The following is a 19,610-nucleotide window of genomic DNA, read 5'->3' on the forward strand; positions in this document are numbered from 1 at the left end:
ATATATATTTTTTTTTTTATATGTTTACTGTATTTTGTTATTCATAAACTAACCTTAAGTATAACGATGCTCATTCTAGCTTGTTTGTTATAAGTGAATGTTCAAGAGTATGATAGTTAAGTTTGCAGACCGTTTGCGGACTTCAAAAAAAAAAAAAATATATATATATATATATATTTTTTTATATGTTTACTGTATTTTGTTATTCATAAACTAACCTTAAGTATAACGATGCTCATTCTAGCTTGTTTGTTACAAGTGAATGTTCAAGAGTATGATAGTTAAGTTTACTGTACAATAATATACAAATACAGAATTGAACTACTGGTATCTCATGGACACATTTTCCTCCATTTCTTAACCTTTTACATTTAAGTTTACACTTTGGTGTCTTAGTTGTGCACTGAAATGCAAAGTGTGTGAATGTATAAATGTCTTGTCAATGTTTCCGTTTTCTTACATTTTTTTATTTCAATGCATGTGGCAACTTGCAATCTGCTGTGTTTAAATAAATACCAAATGTTCTAAAATACATTGTTTTTCGTCTTTGACACTTTATATGAAATATAAAAATACATAATTACTTTGAGTTACTAATTACTTCTACAAGGCTGTAACTGAGTTAACTCGAGTCATATTTGGAACAAGTAATTTGTAACTGGAAGTAATTGTTTTTTTTTTAAGTAACGAACACTAATTGGTAGACCGCACACAAAGGTAAAAAAAATCAACAGTTTTTGGCATATTGTGTGTGGAGTACTCAGATAATCTCAACACAGGCACCGACACACAAAAGATTCTCTTCCACCACCAGTCAAGAATCCAGTCCTCAGAGCATTGTCATGTGATCACACGTGGCAAACACCAAGACAACCAGGCTCTTCCAGGTATGCACCACCGGCTGCTGAGTGTTTCCAAAGAGGACCAAAGACGGACAATGGCAATATCGGCAAAGAAATTCTTACTTTGGAAAATACTTTGTCGTCTGGGAAATCCACGGACAGCACGGTGTTGATTGATGAGCACATCCGCCTCACAGTACAGAGGTCGTGAGTTCAATTCCGGGCTGTGTGGAGCTTGTGTATTTTGCCTGTGCGAGGGTGGGTTTTCTCTGGTTTCCTCCCACATTCCAAAAACATGCACAGTATATTAATGGAACACGATAAATTGTCCCTCGGTGCGAGTGTGTGAATGGTTGTTCGTTTATGAGTGCCGCATGATTGGCTGGCAGACAGTTCAGGGTGTTTCCTGCCTACTGCCCGAAGGCAGCTGGGATAGGCTCCAGAAGCCCCTGCGACCCTTGTGAAGGTAAAAACGGCTGGATGATGTATAGCTTGAGATATGTCTGCAAACACATTACCAAGCATAGACCCAGTTTAACCTGAATTGGGTATTTGGGGGGTGGGGGAGAAGCAGTCCAATAGTAAATGGATGTGATGCACGTCCATGGCTCCAGCATCTCATGGCCGCTGAGATACACACGGCAAGCCAGCACAACAGTAGTTCATTCCAGCAGCAGGCCATCGGTGCACTCACGGTCAACCAAACGATTGACAAGACAATATTGAAAAGTCAAAGGAAAAAACACCAAAAAAAAAGAACCAAAAGACAGCTGCATTGATTTTATTTTGAGTCAATAGCTTTAGAGCTCTGGTAATCTATCCCCTTCGGGGAATGAAAGCTGCCCTGTACCAGAAACAGACGTCATTTTTCTTGATGCAAGCAAAGTTTTGGGCCTGCTCATCATAGCCCATCTTCCCTGGCAAGAATGTCCACAAGCACTCTGTTGGGGTGGTCTTGCAGCATGGGAAGGAAAAGCAGGATTTGATCTGAGGGTGAGCAAAGAGAAATTTCACAATGTCACACAGAATACGGATTACTTATGGTTAATTTGTGCCAAGACTTAATGAAATAAAATGGAGAGAATTTAACACCATTTTCTTGAGCTCATTGATTGCATGTTTAAAGCGGTTGGCACTTGTTCATGGGTTAAGGTGGACATCTAGAATATAGCTAAAAATTCCTCACTAAATCCATCTTCTGCATTCCTACCATGCAATCACAGCCCTTTTCATAGCGGTACAACAGACTCTTCTGCACAGCACTCAAGGCTTTCCACGGCTGATAGAAGTCACACACAGAAATACGCAGCGAGCCGTCAGACTGCAGTCTACCTGCAATGGCAAAAGACCAAAGTGGAAAAACTGAATAAATATCAAGACTGCATCATAAAATGCATGCAGAAGTCTCAAAACTGTCAGACTGGGGGGTTGCAAGCATCAATGGTTTACATTTGGGTGCCATTAATGGTTTGAGTTTTCATAGGGGAGAAAAGTTTTTTTATACCCATGAGGAGATATTCAGTGCCCTTGGTCAGGGTGACTCCACAAGCTGCAGAACCGGGTGCAGTGTAGATTGCATCAAAAAGCTTTTCTGTGCCCTTGAAGTTCTGGAAAGAGGGTGGGGAGTCCCAGTGAGAAGCTATCCAATTTGCCTACAAGAATATAGTCAAGTCTCACCTTTCTCTGTTTGATGTCATACTTAGTGAGTGTCCCTTCTACATGCATGCCAGGCGTCACTCCAACAACCTTTGCCTTGATGACTAGACAGACAAGTTTTGAAAACATGCATTTTGGGTGGTGCTCCTGCCCCACAAAAAATAAATAAAGATAATTTAGCACATATTGGCAAATACCATCAAATGGATACCAAATAAGCACTTTCCCAGGTACACTGTCAATAAATTAAACCCTTTTTTTTAAAAATCAAATAAATGATAATTAAGGTAGGTTACCAACAACATCGGCTTTGCAAAACACCTGCTGCGGATGCACCGGTAAACAGGTGCAGGCTTGTGCGACTTCCTGGAAGCCCCACAAGCACAGCAACACCAGGGCTAACACAAAGTTCTGCCAGCTCATTGTTGACCGTTCAGGGTAAATCAAAAGAAATGAGCAAAACAAACAGATTTAAGTTGTGCAAAAGCTGAGCTCTGGTTCACTCTGCTGGAGTCAAAGTTCACGAGGGCCTTTTTATGGCTACACAGCTGCTCACAGGTGGCGTTGCCTGCATTCACGAATGATTGTTTTCACCTGTTCTTCCCCATTAAATACAATAATGCACATGTGAGTGCCAGTGCATGTGGGCGTGGTGGTTGGCCAATAGGGGGCACTAAGCTTCCATCCCATTTCTCATCACGGAGACATGAATGTTTTTTTTTTTTTTTTTTGGTTTGGGTTTTTTGTTGGGTTTTTTTAACTTTTTACTTGTTTACTTAAACAACATAAAAAGAGACAAAATGGCATCAATCACATTTTAACAAATATTAACATGTCTGCCAAGGGTGCAGTAGCTATCCAACAAGAAGCAAAATGCACATATAGTGATCCCTCGCTCTTTCGTGGTTCGTTTATCCCAGCTTCAGTGCATCGCGGATATTTTCAAACATATTCATTAAAAAAAAAAAAAAAAAATTCAGTCCGCAAAAAGTCCGCAAACGGTCTGGGAGAAGCAGCGAAAGTCAGCAAAACAACAGAGAGTCACATCGAGCAACATATACAATACTTCATGTATATTTCATATTTATGTTTGCTGTATTTTATTAAATATATGTACATATACGTATATATAAAAAATATATTAGTATATAGCATTAAGTCATGTTAATTACTAAAAACATTTAGTTCTACATGCATGTATACCATTAACATTGGCCTTATAAATATTATATATACTCATACACATAATATTTTATATGTTTACTGTATGTATTTTGTTATTCATAAACTAACCAACTTATACATGTTTACAAGTTAATTTCTTCAAATATTTACTCCTACATGCATGTATACCATTAAATTTGGCCTTATAAATATTATGTACATGTACCTATATGGAGGGGGGGTCGCTACTTCGCGGATTTTCGTTTATCGCGGGTGGTTTTGGTCCCCCATTAACCACGATAAACAAGGGATTACTGTATAACAATTACTTAAAATTATATTTAAAAATTAGAAGGATATATTCAGATTAATGCAAAAAAAGTAGCTTGAAAATCATGTCAATTTTGTGCTCTCGTTTTAAATACAATAAATATTTTAAGATATGTGCTGAAAACATTCAAAGACTGAAAACAATTTAGCACTGAATAGTCGAAGAGGCGCTTCAACCTCACAGTGCAGAGATGCAGGGTTCGATTCATTTTAAATGTCATTTTGCAAACATTTGTTGCTAGTAGGCTGTCACGCTGGCTTAAAATGTTACTAATGTTATCTAGTGATGCCTTTCTCAGGGTGACTGTTTAATTTCAAACATATGTAAAGAATTCCAGCAAGTAGCAATAAACTGTAGGCTGCATTACTGGAGCCCACCAGCTAAGGCTGAAGGGTGTAGTGGTTAGAGTGATGAGCTACAAAGATGAAACAGCTCACCAACCACAGACAACAGATTAAAATTCAATTAAAATTTGATGATGACATCACTATTTACTGAAGGGAGACTCTGTGTGGTTCTAGTTAATCTTCACCTCACTGACGCTACATGACACAATCAGCACTCAAAGGTCGGACTCGAAAAAGAAAGCACTTCGTCATTGAAAAGCAAACCTGGCAGTACTAGAAGAGAAACAATATAAAGGATTACCATGGTTGCCATTACAGAGTTTCAGAGTAAGTCTTCCCACAGTTCTGTTTTTCTTCTCAGTTTTAAAGTGCAGGATTCGAAGAAATTTCCAATTCAATGAGGTCACAATGGGCAGACTTCAGTGACTTGATTCTAAATACAAGCCTACTTGTGACTTTGAGCATGAATAAACCCATGTTAAACAAATAGTAACTAAGCATGTCAGCCTCTGTCAGGATATCCAGGCTCGACTGTCATTTGCATGCACTGGCGGAGCTGGGATTTTTTGTTTTAATAAGAAGAATTTTAGGCCATATCAGTTTTCAGTCTTCATTTGAAGCAATTAGTCACTGATAAAAATATGTTTTGAATGTTTAATTTTCTATTATGTTTTTTACTGCAGTGAATATTGCACTGAAGCTTGATCTGGTTAAAAAAAAAAAAAGTGAATCAAATCATAACCGAACTGATGAATCTGCCAGAAAAATCGCGATTAAATATTTTCCAATAACCAATCAGCCACCTTCTTAATCAGAGATTCCTGAGCAAGCTTCGACTTTTCCAGGTTTGTGAAGTATCTGTCAACAAATAAAGGCGAGAAAGTAAAAAAAGACAAACATGGCATAACTATGCAGATATATCAGTCATATGCCCAGCTAATTATATCTATAAATTACCCGAGTAATTATTTTTTGCAAGGTGTTGGTCTCATTACATCAGGCGTACATGTAACACTTCATTTCAGGAAAAGTACATCATACCAACAGTTAGTGCTGGGAGATATGGAAAAAGTTACAATACAGGCCATCTTATACAGCAATAATGAGATACCATGATATATTTTAAGTTCTTCTACAAAAAAAAATCATACACCACTGATTACTACTTACATTTCATCACTTTATTTTGAAGTGACAAGAAAGACACTTCCAGCAGCTGATAATGTATATAAACTCATCAAAATGTAAACAGAAGCAAAGTAGCCAACATATTTTTGCATAGATGGAGATATCAAACTATACAGTGAAATGAAAAAGATTTCTGACAAAAATTGACTGTCCATCCATCCATCCATCCATTTTCGAATCCGCTGATCCTCATGATGGTTGCGGGCATGCTGGAGCCTATCGCAGTCGTCTTCAGGCACCAAGCGGGGGACACCCTGAACTGGTTGCCAGCCAATCGCAGGGCACACAGAGACGAACAACTATCCGCGCTCACGCTCACACGGAGGGACAATTTAGAGTGTTCAGTCAGCCTGCCATGCATGCTTTTGGAATGTGAGAGGAAACCGGAGTGCCCGGAGAAAACCCACGCAGGCACAGGGAAAACATGCAAACTCCACATCATAAGGCCGGACCCAGAATCGGCAACTCTGCACTGTGAGGTCATTTGATCCTGTATGCATTGTCGTCGAGATGGAAACAATACAGCCACCATTAGAGGAAGTGAAGTAAAGAGGAAAAGCATCGCACTGGTGTGAAAGAGGATTGCAAAAACAAACAGATTGGCTCACAGCTTTGATCCATGTAGATGATGATGATCACAGTTTTTGTACAGGTAATGAAATAGAAAATGTAAATTTTTCGATTCCAAATGTTTGTTAACTGTATGATTTTCTGAATAAATGAAGCCATCAGAAATTGGTGAACACGTGTCACTTTCTGGCAATTTTTTTCCCTGACAAGGGTGAAAAGATAAATAAAAATGACAACCGCCTTAAAGGAGGTGGATGCAATTGTTTTAATCATTTTCTCTGTATTTGTCTTCCAGAGATTGGAATTGGTCTGGTGGGGTTTGGCTTATTTTTTCTGCTCTTTGGTGTGTTGCTGTACTTTGATTCTGTTTTGCTAGCCTTTGGGAATGTAAGTAGTATTTTTATTCCATATTCTCTCTCATAAAACAGATCAATGACAATTTTTTTATAAATGAAATGTCTTAATAAGGCTTCAGTCCAAAACAAATTTTCGCAATTTATTTTCTCCCCCTAGATTTTGTTTTTGACAGGTTTAACATTCATCATCGGCTTCAGGAAGACATCTCACTTCTTCTTCCAAAGACATAAGTTCCGAGGCTCGTTCTTCTTCCTGGGAGGTGTGTCGCTGGTGCTGTGCCGTTGGCCAATTATTGGTATGCTGGTGGAGTGTTACGGCTTCATCCTTTTATTCAGGTCAGTTACAAACATCAAAATATTGAGAAGAAAAAAAAGATCATCATAAAATTGTGTGCACCACATGAATGGAATGCATTTGTGTTATTTTTCTCCCACATACAGTACACAAGAAGTTCAGGCAGAATTTGCTTGACTAATTTGTATTAGTTGTGTGGTTTGAATTGGATTCCCTCAAATAAATAAATACAACCACAACTCGTTGATGAAGTATATAAAAGTAAGCAATACGATTTCATTGCAAAAACCTGAAAAAAATCTTTAATCCATACTTGCATATTATTGCTTGCCCTTATGAAGGTCGTGAATAAACTGGAGCCTATCCCTGGTGACTTACCCTTCAAAATAAGTAACTAGTTTATTTTTTAATGGGCCAGAGGTAATAGGATAATGGCAAGTATATCATTGCTTCATAGTCTGGAAAAATGCAGATTACCGCATTTTCTGCACTCCAAGACACTTTGGAGTATAAGGCGCACCTTCACTGAATGGTCTATTTTCAAACTTTTCATATATAGGGCACACCGCGTTTTAAGGCGCATGGAATAGAAGCTACAATCGTGGCTGTGGTTGTGTTATGCATCAACTAGATGGAGCTACACTAAAGAAAATACAATACAATAAGCCTTATTTATAAAGAGCCCTGGCTGCAGGTAAATTATGCATCCACTTGATGGTGCTAGGCTAAAGGAAATCCAATACAAAAAAATACAGCTTTATTTATAGAGCCTTCACAACCGCTGCAGCTGCAAAAAAGTGCTTTACAGAACATTTAAAATACTACATCCAAGATATCAGAATATAGATAACCATCCATTTTCTGATCCGCTTTTCCTCACAAGGAGCGCAAGGGCGTGCTGGAGCCTGTCCCAGTTGTCTTGGGGCAGTAGGCGGGGGACACCCTGAACCAATTGCCAGCCAATCGCAGGGAAAACTGATGCATTTAAAACAAAACTGAATGCTTTAAGGTGTGCCTTATAGTGGATAAAATCTGGTACTGGACCCTATCGCAGCTGTCATCAGGCGGTAGGCAGGGTACACCTTGAACTTGTCTCCAACCAATCCCAGTACACATTTAGAGAGACAAGCATTCACACTCACATTCACAGCTACAATCAATTTGGTGAAATGTTTGCGAATATATAGACAGGTGTGTGTGTGTGTGTGTGTGTGTGTGTGTGTGTGTGTGGGTGTGTGTGTGTGTGTGTGTGTGAATGAGAACATGGGGTGATGGTTATGGTAACTAAGCTCCACATCCTTTTATTTTGCTGGACTGAAAACATTGGGCCTCCGTCCCTATCAGAGCATACGCACAAATATGTGCTTAAATCGTGCATCCGCACATTGGACGCCAACATCTGTGATTCATCAATGAGCGTACGCTGTGAACAAATTCAGAACAATATGCAGACACACAAATAATGATGGATCCTCATCTAACCCGAACCATTGAGAGGGAAATAGGAATGTGGCTTATTCAACAACTGTCATTCAGAATGAATTCTGAAAACGGGCCAGCTCAGTGAGATTTGAACCCAGATCCAAACTCAGATGTTTTTTGTTCTTGTTTTTTTTTTTTCTGTGGCAGCAGTATCAAGAAAAGCTTCACAACCTTGCATTTATTTGTTGTCGTGAAAATAAAATACTTGGGTTAGGGTTTTTTTTTCTCCATTTGCTGGTTTTCCTAGTTTGGTGAGCTTGCTGTGTTCACTGTGATGGGTTAAATGCAGAGCTCAGATTTTGTATGTGAATGTGTACATGACAGTCAGAATAAAAATGACAAATCAATTTGATTTTCTCTCCGTAGATCTTTCTTTCCAATGGCCTTGGGATTTGTGCTGTCACTGGTAAACATCCCATTCCTTAATGATGTAAGAATGTTTTCACAGTCGCTCAACACACAATTGCCTTCATTTCACAATCCCTATATTTATTTCATTTTTTTTTACTCTCCCCGAGATTGGCAATAACGCCCAAATTCGTTTCTTCACAGTTTTTACAGAGTGGCTCCAGCATGGTCTGAGAGCACATTTCCACACTGGGAAGAATTATACAAGCCTGATGGACAGTTGTTCAGATACTGGAGAAGATACTTCCAACCAAGTGTTTAAAACAAATATGTTGTATAAAAATGTACACCAAAGAATTGTACTTTCATATCTCATTATTTTAAATACACACATTTTCCCACAGTCACACATAACAAACAAACAAACAAAACTATAATTTGAGGTACTGTACTACAGAGTATATGCTTAACTGATAGACCTGCTGTATAATATTTCATGTGAGAGTCAAAGAAATTGCTTTTTTTTTATTAATGTGTTACATTCATTGCATCATAAGACATTAAATAAAAATAGAAATGAAATCAAAACAGATGTTTTGTGTCTTAACTAATCCGATGGATCTTCATGCATTAAAAAAGGTAAATCAATTGCAGAAACAGGACATTTGTTTGACATTTTCTAGATGGCACAACAAGGCCAAAATGTTTTGCTGACATTTTAAAATTGTCGACTGGTTTGCGTTTCTCCTTGCTGCTAGACTCTAATTGGCTTTGGTGATTGGATAGATGTATCCTATTCAGCCACTAAAAACAAGCTGAACTATGGGCACCAAGAGCTTTTCTACCTGTCCTGCTGCTCGTAACGACAGTATGGAAGCGGCTGACATGGCAAATGGTTAGTGTGTCTTGTCAGTATAATTATCTTACTTGATTCAAGCTAGTGGTTGACATTGTACAGTGCACAATCACTGACCACGGGTCATAACAACTCACTGACTGACGAGTTTTTTTCTCAGTCAGAGATATATGCTGTAGGAAATTTGACAGGACTGCCGTCATGGAAAATCTATGCCAATGAAGGAGGAAGTATAGAAGAAAAGAGTGGTTGAGCAGGGTTAAAAAGTTGAAAAGTGGCCGGACAAGCATGGATCACGCAGGAACAGGACGTCCATCAAACTCGACCACAAGCGAAAACAATGAACAAGGTCAGTCCGGCCACTATCAAACTTTTCAATCCACTCGTCCACAGTTCTTCTCCAACCTCTGGACAGACAGAGAGAGAGAGAGAGAGAGAGAGAGAGAGAGAGAGAGAGAGAGAGAGAGAGATACAGTATACACAGTATATATACTGTATATTGTGTGTGCAAATATTCTCTCATTTTGAATGCGATGCCTGCAATATTTATCCAAAAAGATGGGTTGGGGCTAAAAAAGAAATACATTCTGGGAAAGTTGAGGACTGCTCAAAAATATTTTTCTTAGGTGAACAAGTCTTGTCTGTTTTATGATTTCTCACCGATTTGGTTCTTATTTCCATCATCTTGGTTTTAAAGTTTTATGTGTATCACCGTGCTATTTTCGATACCTGCCTTGGGAGTACGGCTGAAAACTAACATTTATTTAAAACAGTTTTTCTTTTTTATCAGTGTGACAGTGCACATTCATCAACACAAGCATAAACAGTGTAATTTATGACTTAGCATAAATACTAGTTTTCAGCCGTTGTCTCAAGGGAGGTTTTGAAAATAGCACACGGATAAAACCATGATGACAGAAATAAGAACCAAATAGGTGAGACGTGAAAAAAAACCAGACAATACAAACAGTTGCAGGACTGAATTACCAGACAATAGACCAGGACAGACAGATCACTTACAGCTTCAAATTTGCTGGCCAGAAGCTCACTGGAACGGGCTGGAGTCTGGAAACGGACCTTCATGGGTGCATGTCTGATGTATTTTTAGCCAATAGTTGTGTTGTTTTTTTTTTGAAAAGTTATAACAGTCTCTAATGTTGCTCGGCGACTTATTCCAGGGTTGCTTACAGAGGTGACCATTTGACCAAATTTTGTTCTTCGTCTTCTTATATTGCAGTCACCTTGAGTCAAGGCCCGAGTTCTCCGTCCTTCGCTGCTTCTCCTCTGAACGAATTTATCTAAAGGGACTGGGGGAGCGGGCAAGCCCATTCAAAACTTTGTAAATGAGACAAGTACTGTTAAGATATGATTCCTCTCTGTTAACTGGATTTGAAAGAAACAACGTACAATGCTGTTGAAGGTATTTCCTGCTTACTGTGATTACAATCACCTTTGGTACCCCTTCACCCCCACCACTTTTAGGACCCCTCCAGAGGACATGTCAACATCAAAAGAGGAACTGTTATCTCAAGTATCTGTGTTGCAGCTATTGAGGGACTGCGCTTTGCTATGAGTACTATTGATCTCAGTCTCTTTCCTGAACATTTGTTTGCACACTTAAAACAACGTATGTGGTGTTAAAGTTTATCTTCTTCCTCCTTGGTTGATTAACGGCCCCCCAAGTGTCTTCTGTTGTGCCCCCGCACCTTGGGTCGGTCCCTGATCGCTGTTAAGCCCCCCTGGGAAGACCTCTTATCTCAGGATGTATGCACAGCGGGGGTTCTGGAACTTGCCATCACACCAAATGGTGGGTCGTGGTGGTCTGGTCTCACCTCACCACTCCCACCTTCGTCCAGCCACACCGGGTCAGATGTCATGTTACTTTCTTTGTTTCCGGGATTTGCATGAGAATCGTACCTAATCGCCTCTCATTATCATATTGTCTCTATATAATCTCATGAATGTGTTTCTTCTACGCTTCCTGATTCAAATCTGGACCCCTCAGGAGCCCGAATTGATTCGTAAACTGCAGAAAATAAATTAAAACCCTTCGAAGGAACTGTTCATCGCCTCCAGCCTTTATTTGGTTAACCAACATCCTCATCATCCGAAATTCAACGAACACGCGAGGAAGAGAAAGGCCGCTCTTCCCCCAACAGTACCCACAAAGATCTGGTAGCTATCCAGATCGAGGATGTGATTTTTTTTTTTGAGAACAATACAATTGTGGAAGTGCATTGATTCCCTTCATTTAGGTTAATTGGAAACAGACAACTGTCATGATTGATTATAAAGGGAGCACCCCTCCCCTGAAAGTTTGGGTGCAAAATATGCTCCCATCCAAGCAATGTCTTTTTCAAGAATGGCCCAGCTTAGCAAGAACATGTTAAGACACATTCTGTATATCTTACACCAGTGGGGCTTCTTAATAAACGTGCGCAAAAACCAAACTGGCCTGCCAGGAATCCAGATCGATGATGCGCAAAATACGACCTTGGAGACCCCAGACTGTTGAGCAACTGAAGTCATACATGAAGCAAGAATGGGAAAGAATTTCACTGACAAACCCTCAATAATTATTGCTGTCAGTTACCAAATATGAGAATTGTTAAAAGGACAAGTGTTGTAACATAGTGGTAAACATACGCCTGTCCCAGTTTTTTGGACAGTGTTGCATGCACCAAATTCAAAATGATTGAATATTTTCCAAACCCAAAGAAGTTTACCAGTTTGAACATGAACTATCTTGTATATGTAGTGTGTTGAAAAGAATAAAAGCTGAAAAGTACAGTATTTGCAAATCATTGAATTCTGTTTGTTTTCATTTACACAATGTCACAACTTCTTTGGAATTGGGGTTTGTCCATCTGTCTGCTGATAACTATGATTAAACCAAAGTTACTATAGTTAAAAGCAACCAAAATAACCCAAAACACATTTTAGTAAAGTGGAGTGGTTTTTCCATAACTCACTCCTAAAACATTTTAATATGCTTATATTTATATTGACTTACATTCTTTTTGTCTTCTACTTTCTCCCTTTCATAATTTTGCTGCTGTAAATTGGGAATTTCCCCATTGTGAGAGAAATAAAGGTTTTCTTTTCTTTTCTTATCTTAAAAACGATATTTTACGTTAACTAAACTAATAAAGCCCTACGATTGGCTGGCAACCAGTTCAGGATGTACCCGTCCAACTGCCTGAAGTCATCAGATCATGGATGGATGGAAGGATAAAATCATGAAAACTATAATTTCATGAAAATGTCCTTCATTTACCATGTTTTCCGCACTATGAGGCTCACCTAAAATGCATTGAATTTTCTCCAAAGCCTACAGTGCGCCTTATAATCCGATGCACCTTCTATATGGATCATATTCTGATTACTTGGACGTCATATTTGCAGCTGCAGCGTTTTGTGAAAGCTCTATATAAATAAAGCTGTATTCCAGGGGTGGTCAACCCGCGGCTCGCGAGCCGCATGCGGCTCTTTGGCTGGTTAAATGCGGCTCCCTGGCTTTCACACGACAATTGTCGAAAACGTCTCGGCGATGGCGCTGCCATTCAAACAACGGTGCTTAATACACAGAACGTACTACGTCAGCCTATCATCAATCCTATTACTTGATATAGAGGGCAACCAATCAGATGACTGAATCACCGCTCATGCGCAGACAACGGCGCTAAGTGCTAAGTGCTAAGCTAGTCAGCGAATTACCTCTGTTTTTAAGGCAGGGGTGCCCAATACGTCGATCGAAATCGACCAAGAGCCAGCAGACTCGTCCCAAGGCGACCGCGAGCGGTGGGAGGCGGAAATGGGGGGAAAAAAAGATTTGTGTGTTTGTTTGTGTCTTTAGGTTTCATTCATGTTCAGGTGCTCCGGCTGTTGCTCGTCGTGGCGTGCATGTATATGTGCGCGAGTGCATGGTCGTGTGTGTGTGTGTGTGTGTGTGTGTGTGTGTGTGTGTGTGTGCGCGTGTGTGTGTGTGCGTGTGTGTGGGTGTGTGGGTGTGTTGGGTTTTTACCAGTATACCGTGCCCTCTCTTGTATGTCTGTTCTGAATTCGAAGGAAACGTCTTGGGAGTGGGTACTGGTTGGCCATCCCTGCTGTATTGTATTGTATTCCCTTTAGCTCCATCTAGTGGATGCATAAGGGAACCACATTATTCCTTCATTCAGCCATGGTTTTCTTGTACAAAACAGCTTTATTTATATTGCGCTTTCACATCACCAGCAGCTGTAACAAAGCACTTTACAGAATAGTTAACATTCTTGGCACAAAGCAGCATTTACACTTTGCCATGCAGTCAAGGGGGAAACCAGGTGCAAACTGCACTCAGCTGTCAAACTTTGTGGACGTGTTTGCGTTGGTATGTCATCAACGCAATGTCCTTTGTGAAACGGACGTTATGACGGATCAAATTGCAGGTGCAAATGAATTGCAGTTAAAGGTGCTATCAGCGGCCGAAGTTTTTTTTTTTCATGAGGATTGTTTACATTCTGGTCACCAGGGAAGATGCATTTTCGGAGTGCAAACATAGCGAGCTTGTTAATTGCACGCTGTAGTGGCATAAATGAAGCAAAACAATAATAAAATGATCATTAAATTACTCGAAAATATGCTGGATCACCACTTATGCAAACAAAGCCGATAAGGTTCTTATAAAGTTCCGACTGTAGTGGGCGAGTGGGGACTGATCCAGGCCTCCAAAATCAGAAAAACTGAAATGCTACCTCTCCACCACTCACATCTACATAGTCTTTGAAAATTGCCGCTGTCCTGTGAAAAACATGTCCATTTTTGTCATTTAAAAAAAAAAATACATTAAATGTTCATTACAAAACGCGGACACCCATTCACATAAAAGTTAAAAAAAAATAAAAATGGACATACATGTTTATCACAGGACAGTCACGATACATTTTAAGAGCATGTGCATCATTTTGTAATTACATTTCTTCAATTAAGTTGGACAGGTTTGAGGTCAAATTCATGTGGGTCAAATAGTGATGATTTCATCATTTTTATATATGTATTTGTTTATTTATTCCTTCAACAGCACATCTTGTTTGTCTGTTTCATGTTTTTGATGGGTAGGTTTGTTCAAATGAATAGTCTGAAAGTTACATTTTTGCAGCATTGTGTATTTTGTCAGAACAACAGTCTTTCAGACAAAAATAGAACTTAAGAGCAATATTATTTGATAATTGGACAAATAAATTACATACAACCACAATACCATCTGCAAATGGCAGTCAAGAGGTTTCGTTGGGTAAATGGACATACAGGTGGTTCTCAAAAACTATGATCCAGGAGTGTGAAATGAGAGCCCTAAAATGAACTTGTTCAAAACCAGATCAAAATGATGTAGGATTTGAATAAAAACTTTCTTGCGGGGTGCGACAAATAAATATAGTTCGCTCAGCCCGTTGTTCGCAAGAGATGGTTCACTGTTGTGATATTCCATCGTTTCATATCGAAGCGCTTGGAACCTGAGTACCAAGCATCAGGCACTCAAGTGAAAAAAATATTTTTCAATTCGGTATTTTTTACACTTGAACAACTTCATTACCTTCATACAAAGAGATTCAAGTGAAAAACTGCTACAAATTACACGTCGGAAATTACCGCTGAATTGGTGAATAGCCGTCATGTAACATTGTGTTGTTACATTGGAAGATCACATGCACACCACAACTTATGAAAGTATACTGATCTATTTTGGTGTATTTTGGTGTTCGCCATGCTCGACATGTAGTTTACTCATTCGGACAAACCTTAAGACAGAAAAATGCTATTTCCACAACCACCCAAAAAAAAAAAAAGACATTTTCCTCAACACTCTTATTAGATGGCATGGAACCCTTTGCTTAGTTAATAAACAACAAAAATAACTCTTTTAGTGGCACCTCGACAAGTGTCGAGTAAAGTTCAACGTGATAAAATATGTGTCCAAAATTGACTTCTTACAGAATCTGCAGGTTGCGAAATTTTCCCTCCTCCCTTTCGAAGACATTGTTTCAAAAGGCAGTCCTCGATTGTAATAACTTTTATCAGCCTGCTGTTGGCTGGCATGACTGAAAGAAAAACACTGTAAGACTCACAGTCAGGTTAACCAATCAGATAACTATTTTGATCATCTGAAATACTTTTATTTCAAGTTTTTTTTTGTCATTGAAGGTTTAGGTTAATTTTCAGGAATAAAAGCGTAGTTTGACTCTTTTGAGTCAATAAAAATATTTTGTGAGTCCAATGGCTGAGCCAAGCCAAATGCCAAGGAGTCTGAGTCCAATCTGAGACAATAAAAACAAAACAAAACAAAACAAAAGCGTCGAGTCCGGATTCAACTCAAGAATGTACAGCCTTGGTAACAACTGCTTTTGGCACTGATGCATTTTTAAGGGGGAAAAGGGATCTTAATTGCAAGGGCGTGTTGACAGGACACGAACAGCGATGGCTCGTTTTCACCACTATAAGTACATTCAGACGCAAAAGACAGCACAAATCTCAGTTAGGCTTATTTATTTTAGCTCTGCAGTCTGTATATATTATATTAATTGTAAATGGAGAAAATTACATTTTTATATATATATATATATATATATATATATATATATATATATATGTAAAACGAGAAACACAACACATAAAAATGCAAATGAGAATGCATGCGCAGAGTAGCTCGTAAAAATGAATTACCCCCTTTCAGTGATACACCTCTGCCAAGAATACACGGTTGACCTCGCACTTTGAAGGAATCTCTCGTCAGTTATTAAATGTTCCCAAGCTATGGCACCGAATGGCACAACAAAAGTCAAACTTTCAGGTCATTTTTGCACATATGTGAGGACAAATGCATGGGACAAAATGTCTGTGAAGATGAGGGAAAAAAATATTGATGATGACGTAAGAACAGGAAATGGAACTTATCTCAACAGTGTCCTGGCTGCTCAGTACAACATAAACAATACACCATTTCGTAGAGGGCTCGTCCTCCTTATGGTCATCCTCAGCTGTCTTTGGGCAAGAGGCGAGTGGTTAGCTAGTGACTCATCGATCTGTGGTTTGGGGGTTGATTCTGAGCATTCCTAACTCCCACTTACTAAAAACATGCATGTTAGGTTCAATTTCGATGACACATTCTCTATAGGTGTGAGATCGGCACCCAGAGTGGAAACTAGAGTCGATTAACAAACACATTAAAATGGGTTATCATCCGGGGTTATTTTACGATCATACTGAGCATGCCCTTATGCCACAGAGAAAATTTCTATTCCTGAGTCATCATAAGCGGCGGCTGGAAGCAGGAGTGAAAGCTGTTAAAAATAGCCACAATGACGACGATGACAAGAAGAAGCTGACGTGAGCAAGAAACCTGCTGCACAACTTCACGTCATCCATCCATTTTTGTTATCCGCATTTCCTCACGAGGGTCGCGGGCGTGGTGGAGCCTATCCCAGCTGTCTTCGGGTAGTAGGCGGGGGGAGACAACCCTGCACGGTTTGCCAGTCGAGAGAGAGAGAGAGAGAGAGAGAGAGAGAGAGAGAGAGTGTGTGTCAAAGTGGGTCAACGTTTCAACATTCCGCTTGACCATACTTTCTGAGAACCGGGTAAATAGAAATATATTTAAATATTTAACCACGAACACAAACGTTTCTAATGGTGATGGGCTCACAAAATGCAGATTCCTGGGAGAGCTTGTTATGTTTAGATCATGGCCCCACATGATCATAGGCAACAGTTGTGAAAGCTCCAAACAGAAAAACCTGAAGAAAACAAAACAAATTCATCAACATAAAGGGTTGACGATCAAAATATACACCATCAATTATGAATGCATTTCATATATCTTCATCCATCCATCCATCCATCCATCCATTATCTGATCTGCTTCATCCTCACAAGGTTCGCTGGGCGTGCTGAAGCCGATCCCAGCTGTCCTCGAGCACTAGGCGAGGGACACCCTGAACTGGTTGTCAGCCAATCATGTAGGGCAGACAGACAAACAAACATCTGCGCTCACTCTCACACCGAGGGACAATTTAGACTGTTCCGTTAACCTGCCATGCATGTTTTTGGAATGTAGGAGGAAACCGGAGTACCCGGAGAAAACCCACGCAGGCCCGGGGAGAACATGCAAACTCCACACAGGGAGGCCGGAGCCAGAATCGAACCCTGTACCTCTGCATTGTGAGGCCCGACACGCTTACCAGTGGACCACCGGACCGCCCTATACACACACACACACACACACACACACACACACACACACACACGCACGCACGCACGCACACACTTTTTTTATCACTGAAGTATTGTAAGAACTGATAGAAATGCAGAGCTCTTTACCAGATCATTGAGTAAACTAGCTTTGTTTGCGGTCTCCATCTGCTTCCCCTGAAAAAAAAGAGTGCAACAAATTTAACCAGTTCAAGTAGACATACTGATTAGGGATGCTCCGATCATCAGGGGCCCATCATTATTCGTGAAAAAGTGTGTGACTGGTGAATTCAAATTGGAGCTTTTATTGGCAGATCACATTTTATTATGTTTTAAATTTCATTTTATGACATACAAATTAGCTTATTCGCTGTGATGTGGCATTCAATTATATAACCACTACAATCATTAAACTGAAGTTTCATTTTAAGTGATGTATTGGATTAATATGTAGTGTATATATTAATGGACTGTGAGTGACTCTAATCAAAGTAGAGTAAATTTAAATAAAGAATTGAACTGGATGTCAGTACAGTGATCCCACGCTACTTTGCGATTCACTTATTGCGGATTTAGTGTATCGCGGATTTTTACTCAATTTTTAAGTACTATATTCAGAAAAAAAGGCTGAATGACTCTGAGGTTTCGTACATGCCTGTATTGTATATGCAGCGGGCACACATTCAAGGCGCATGATTGGTTCCTGGTGTGACCAATGACAGCACCGAGTGGATTTATTCTGTGAGCTGATTGGCTGCGCATCTTCGCAGCCCCACCGAGCACCTTGAGTCTCATCACACTGGATTAACACGCATAATGTCTCTTCTGTTGTTTCTACTTACGCGTCGGAGAGAGAGAGCGAGAGATGGGGCAGGTGTGTGCCTGTCCGAAAGCAGCAAACGTCTCTCTTCACCTCCTTCTCATCAATACCGATTAATTGTCTTATCATTAACACATCGGCTGTGCGGGGATAGCTGGCCAGGAACTAGCTGGAGGCTAATGGTGGCAACACCGTCAGAGCGTCAAATGAGGGCCGCCTCCTATGCCACCAGCACAAGTCTCTTCGCTTCTCTCAGAAGGCAATGCTGATGAATGTTAATTACAGTATAAGGTTTTATAATTAAAGATTTCAGTAAATACGTGTACTGTTATAGTCTTTGTCTCAAATATGTAAAGTATAAATACTGTTTACATATTTAAAACATGCTGGTGCCCACAAACCCTTACAAAAAAATTCCTAGGAGGCCGGGTGGGGCAAACCGTACTTCACGGTTTTCCACTTCGCGGCAGGGTTTTGGTCCCCATTAACCGCGAAAGATCAGGGTTTTACAAACACAACCCAAAGTCACGGTTTGTTGGGGGAAAATTATGTTTGGGTTCAAATATGACACACTTTCAACGACTGGTAACAGAAACACAAATACATGACAAGGATTAACATCCTTCTAACTTTATTAATTAAATACTGTATATTGCGGCACGCAGTGCATTCTGAGAATGGAGTGGCTCGAACATTTGACACACTTGTGCAGTGTTGCTGCGTTATGTTTATCGGCGTCACAAAAATAAGGATGGTTGCACTGTATTGATTGCAAAAGTTAGAGCGTTGACAAAAAAGTCAGCCCTGTGAAAAATGTTTTGATAATTGAGCAAGCTGTGGTTTACTTTTACTGGATATGCATGGTCTTTGAGTTGCAGAGTAATAGCATTAGCATCTAGCTTCGTTGCGCTCGGCTCAGATGTTGGAAACCTTCGATGATTGCAAAGAGTTCAGAATGGTTGGTGGCTGCTCTCCAGACTTGTACCAGACATTCAAGTTTGATCACTGTAGTAATCTCAATCGTGAGTCTTGTATTTCTTTAATAATTCACAAATTTACAGTGTAGCTGAGGTCCATTAAGTCAGGGGTCCCCAACCGCCGGTCCGCGGACCGGTACCGGTGCGCAGGGCCTTTG

The 19,610-nt window shown here is 39.9% G+C and overlaps 2 protein-coding genes and 1 long non-coding RNA gene across 3 annotated transcripts; 1 reads left to right on the forward strand and 2 right to left on the reverse strand.

Annotated features, from left to right (window-relative positions):
* Positions 1 to 1,603: 1,603 nt before the first annotated feature.
* On the reverse strand, positions 1,604 to 3,043 carry LOC109521563 (metalloproteinase inhibitor 2-like). The gene is made up of 5 exons (XM_019879458.1): positions 2,795 to 3,043; positions 2,520 to 2,602; positions 2,347 to 2,449; positions 2,053 to 2,174; positions 1,604 to 1,829 (listed from the first exon to the last, which is right to left on the reverse strand). The coding sequence occupies exons 1-5, from the start codon at positions 2,919 to 2,921 to the stop codon at positions 1,659 to 1,661; spliced, it is 606 nt and encodes a 201-aa protein (XP_019735017.1). The 5' UTR covers positions 2,922 to 3,043; the 3' UTR covers positions 1,604 to 1,658.
* A 1,462-nt stretch (positions 3,044 to 4,505) lies between these two features.
* Positions 4,506 to 8,896, forward strand: golt1a (golgi transport 1A). The gene is made up of 5 exons (XM_019879473.1): positions 4,506 to 4,667; positions 6,394 to 6,485; positions 6,612 to 6,790; positions 8,598 to 8,661; positions 8,784 to 8,896. The coding sequence occupies exons 1-5, from the start codon at positions 4,643 to 4,645 to the stop codon at positions 8,811 to 8,813; spliced, it is 390 nt and encodes a 129-aa protein (XP_019735032.1). The 5' UTR covers positions 4,506 to 4,642; the 3' UTR covers positions 8,814 to 8,896.
* LOC109521571 (uncharacterized) lies at positions 5,880 to 17,662 on the reverse strand. The gene is made up of 3 exons (XR_002169392.1): positions 17,585 to 17,662; positions 14,667 to 14,677; positions 5,880 to 5,959 (listed from the first exon to the last, which is right to left on the reverse strand). It is a non-coding gene; the product is annotated as an uncharacterized LOC109521571 (long non-coding RNA).
* Positions 17,663 to 19,610: the final 1,948 nt, after the last annotated feature.

The sequence above is a fragment of the Hippocampus comes genome, unplaced genomic scaffold, assembly GCF_001891065.2.
Source record: "Hippocampus comes isolate QL1 unplaced genomic scaffold, H_comes_QL1_v1.1 scaffold205, whole genome shotgun sequence".
Classification (NCBI taxonomy): Eukaryota; Metazoa; Chordata; class Actinopteri; order Syngnathiformes; family Syngnathidae; genus Hippocampus; species Hippocampus comes.

Coding starts and splice junctions, on each gene's coding strand:
- LOC109521563 (XM_019879458.1), bottom strand. CDS start 2,921: ATGAGCTGGCAGAACTTTGTGTTAGCCCTGGTGTTGCTGTGCTTGTGG. Junction 2,175..2,346: donor CACTGAATATCTCCTCATGG/GTATAAAAAAAC, acceptor TTGCCATTGCAG/GTAGACTGCAGTCTGACGGC. Junction 1,830..2,052: donor AAAAGGGCTGTGATTGCATG/GTAGGAATGCAG, acceptor GCTCACCCTCAG/ATCAAATCCTGCTTTTCCTT.
- golt1a (XM_019879473.1), top strand. CDS start 4,643: ATGGTTGCCATTACAGAGTTTCAGA. Junction 4,668..6,393: donor TGCCATTACAGAGTTTCAGA/GTAAGTCTTCCC, acceptor TTTGTCTTCCAG/AGATTGGAATTGGTCTGGTG. Junction 8,662..8,783: donor ACATCCCATTCCTTAATGAT/GTAAGAATGTTT, acceptor GTTTCTTCACAG/TTTTTACAGAGTGGCTCCAG.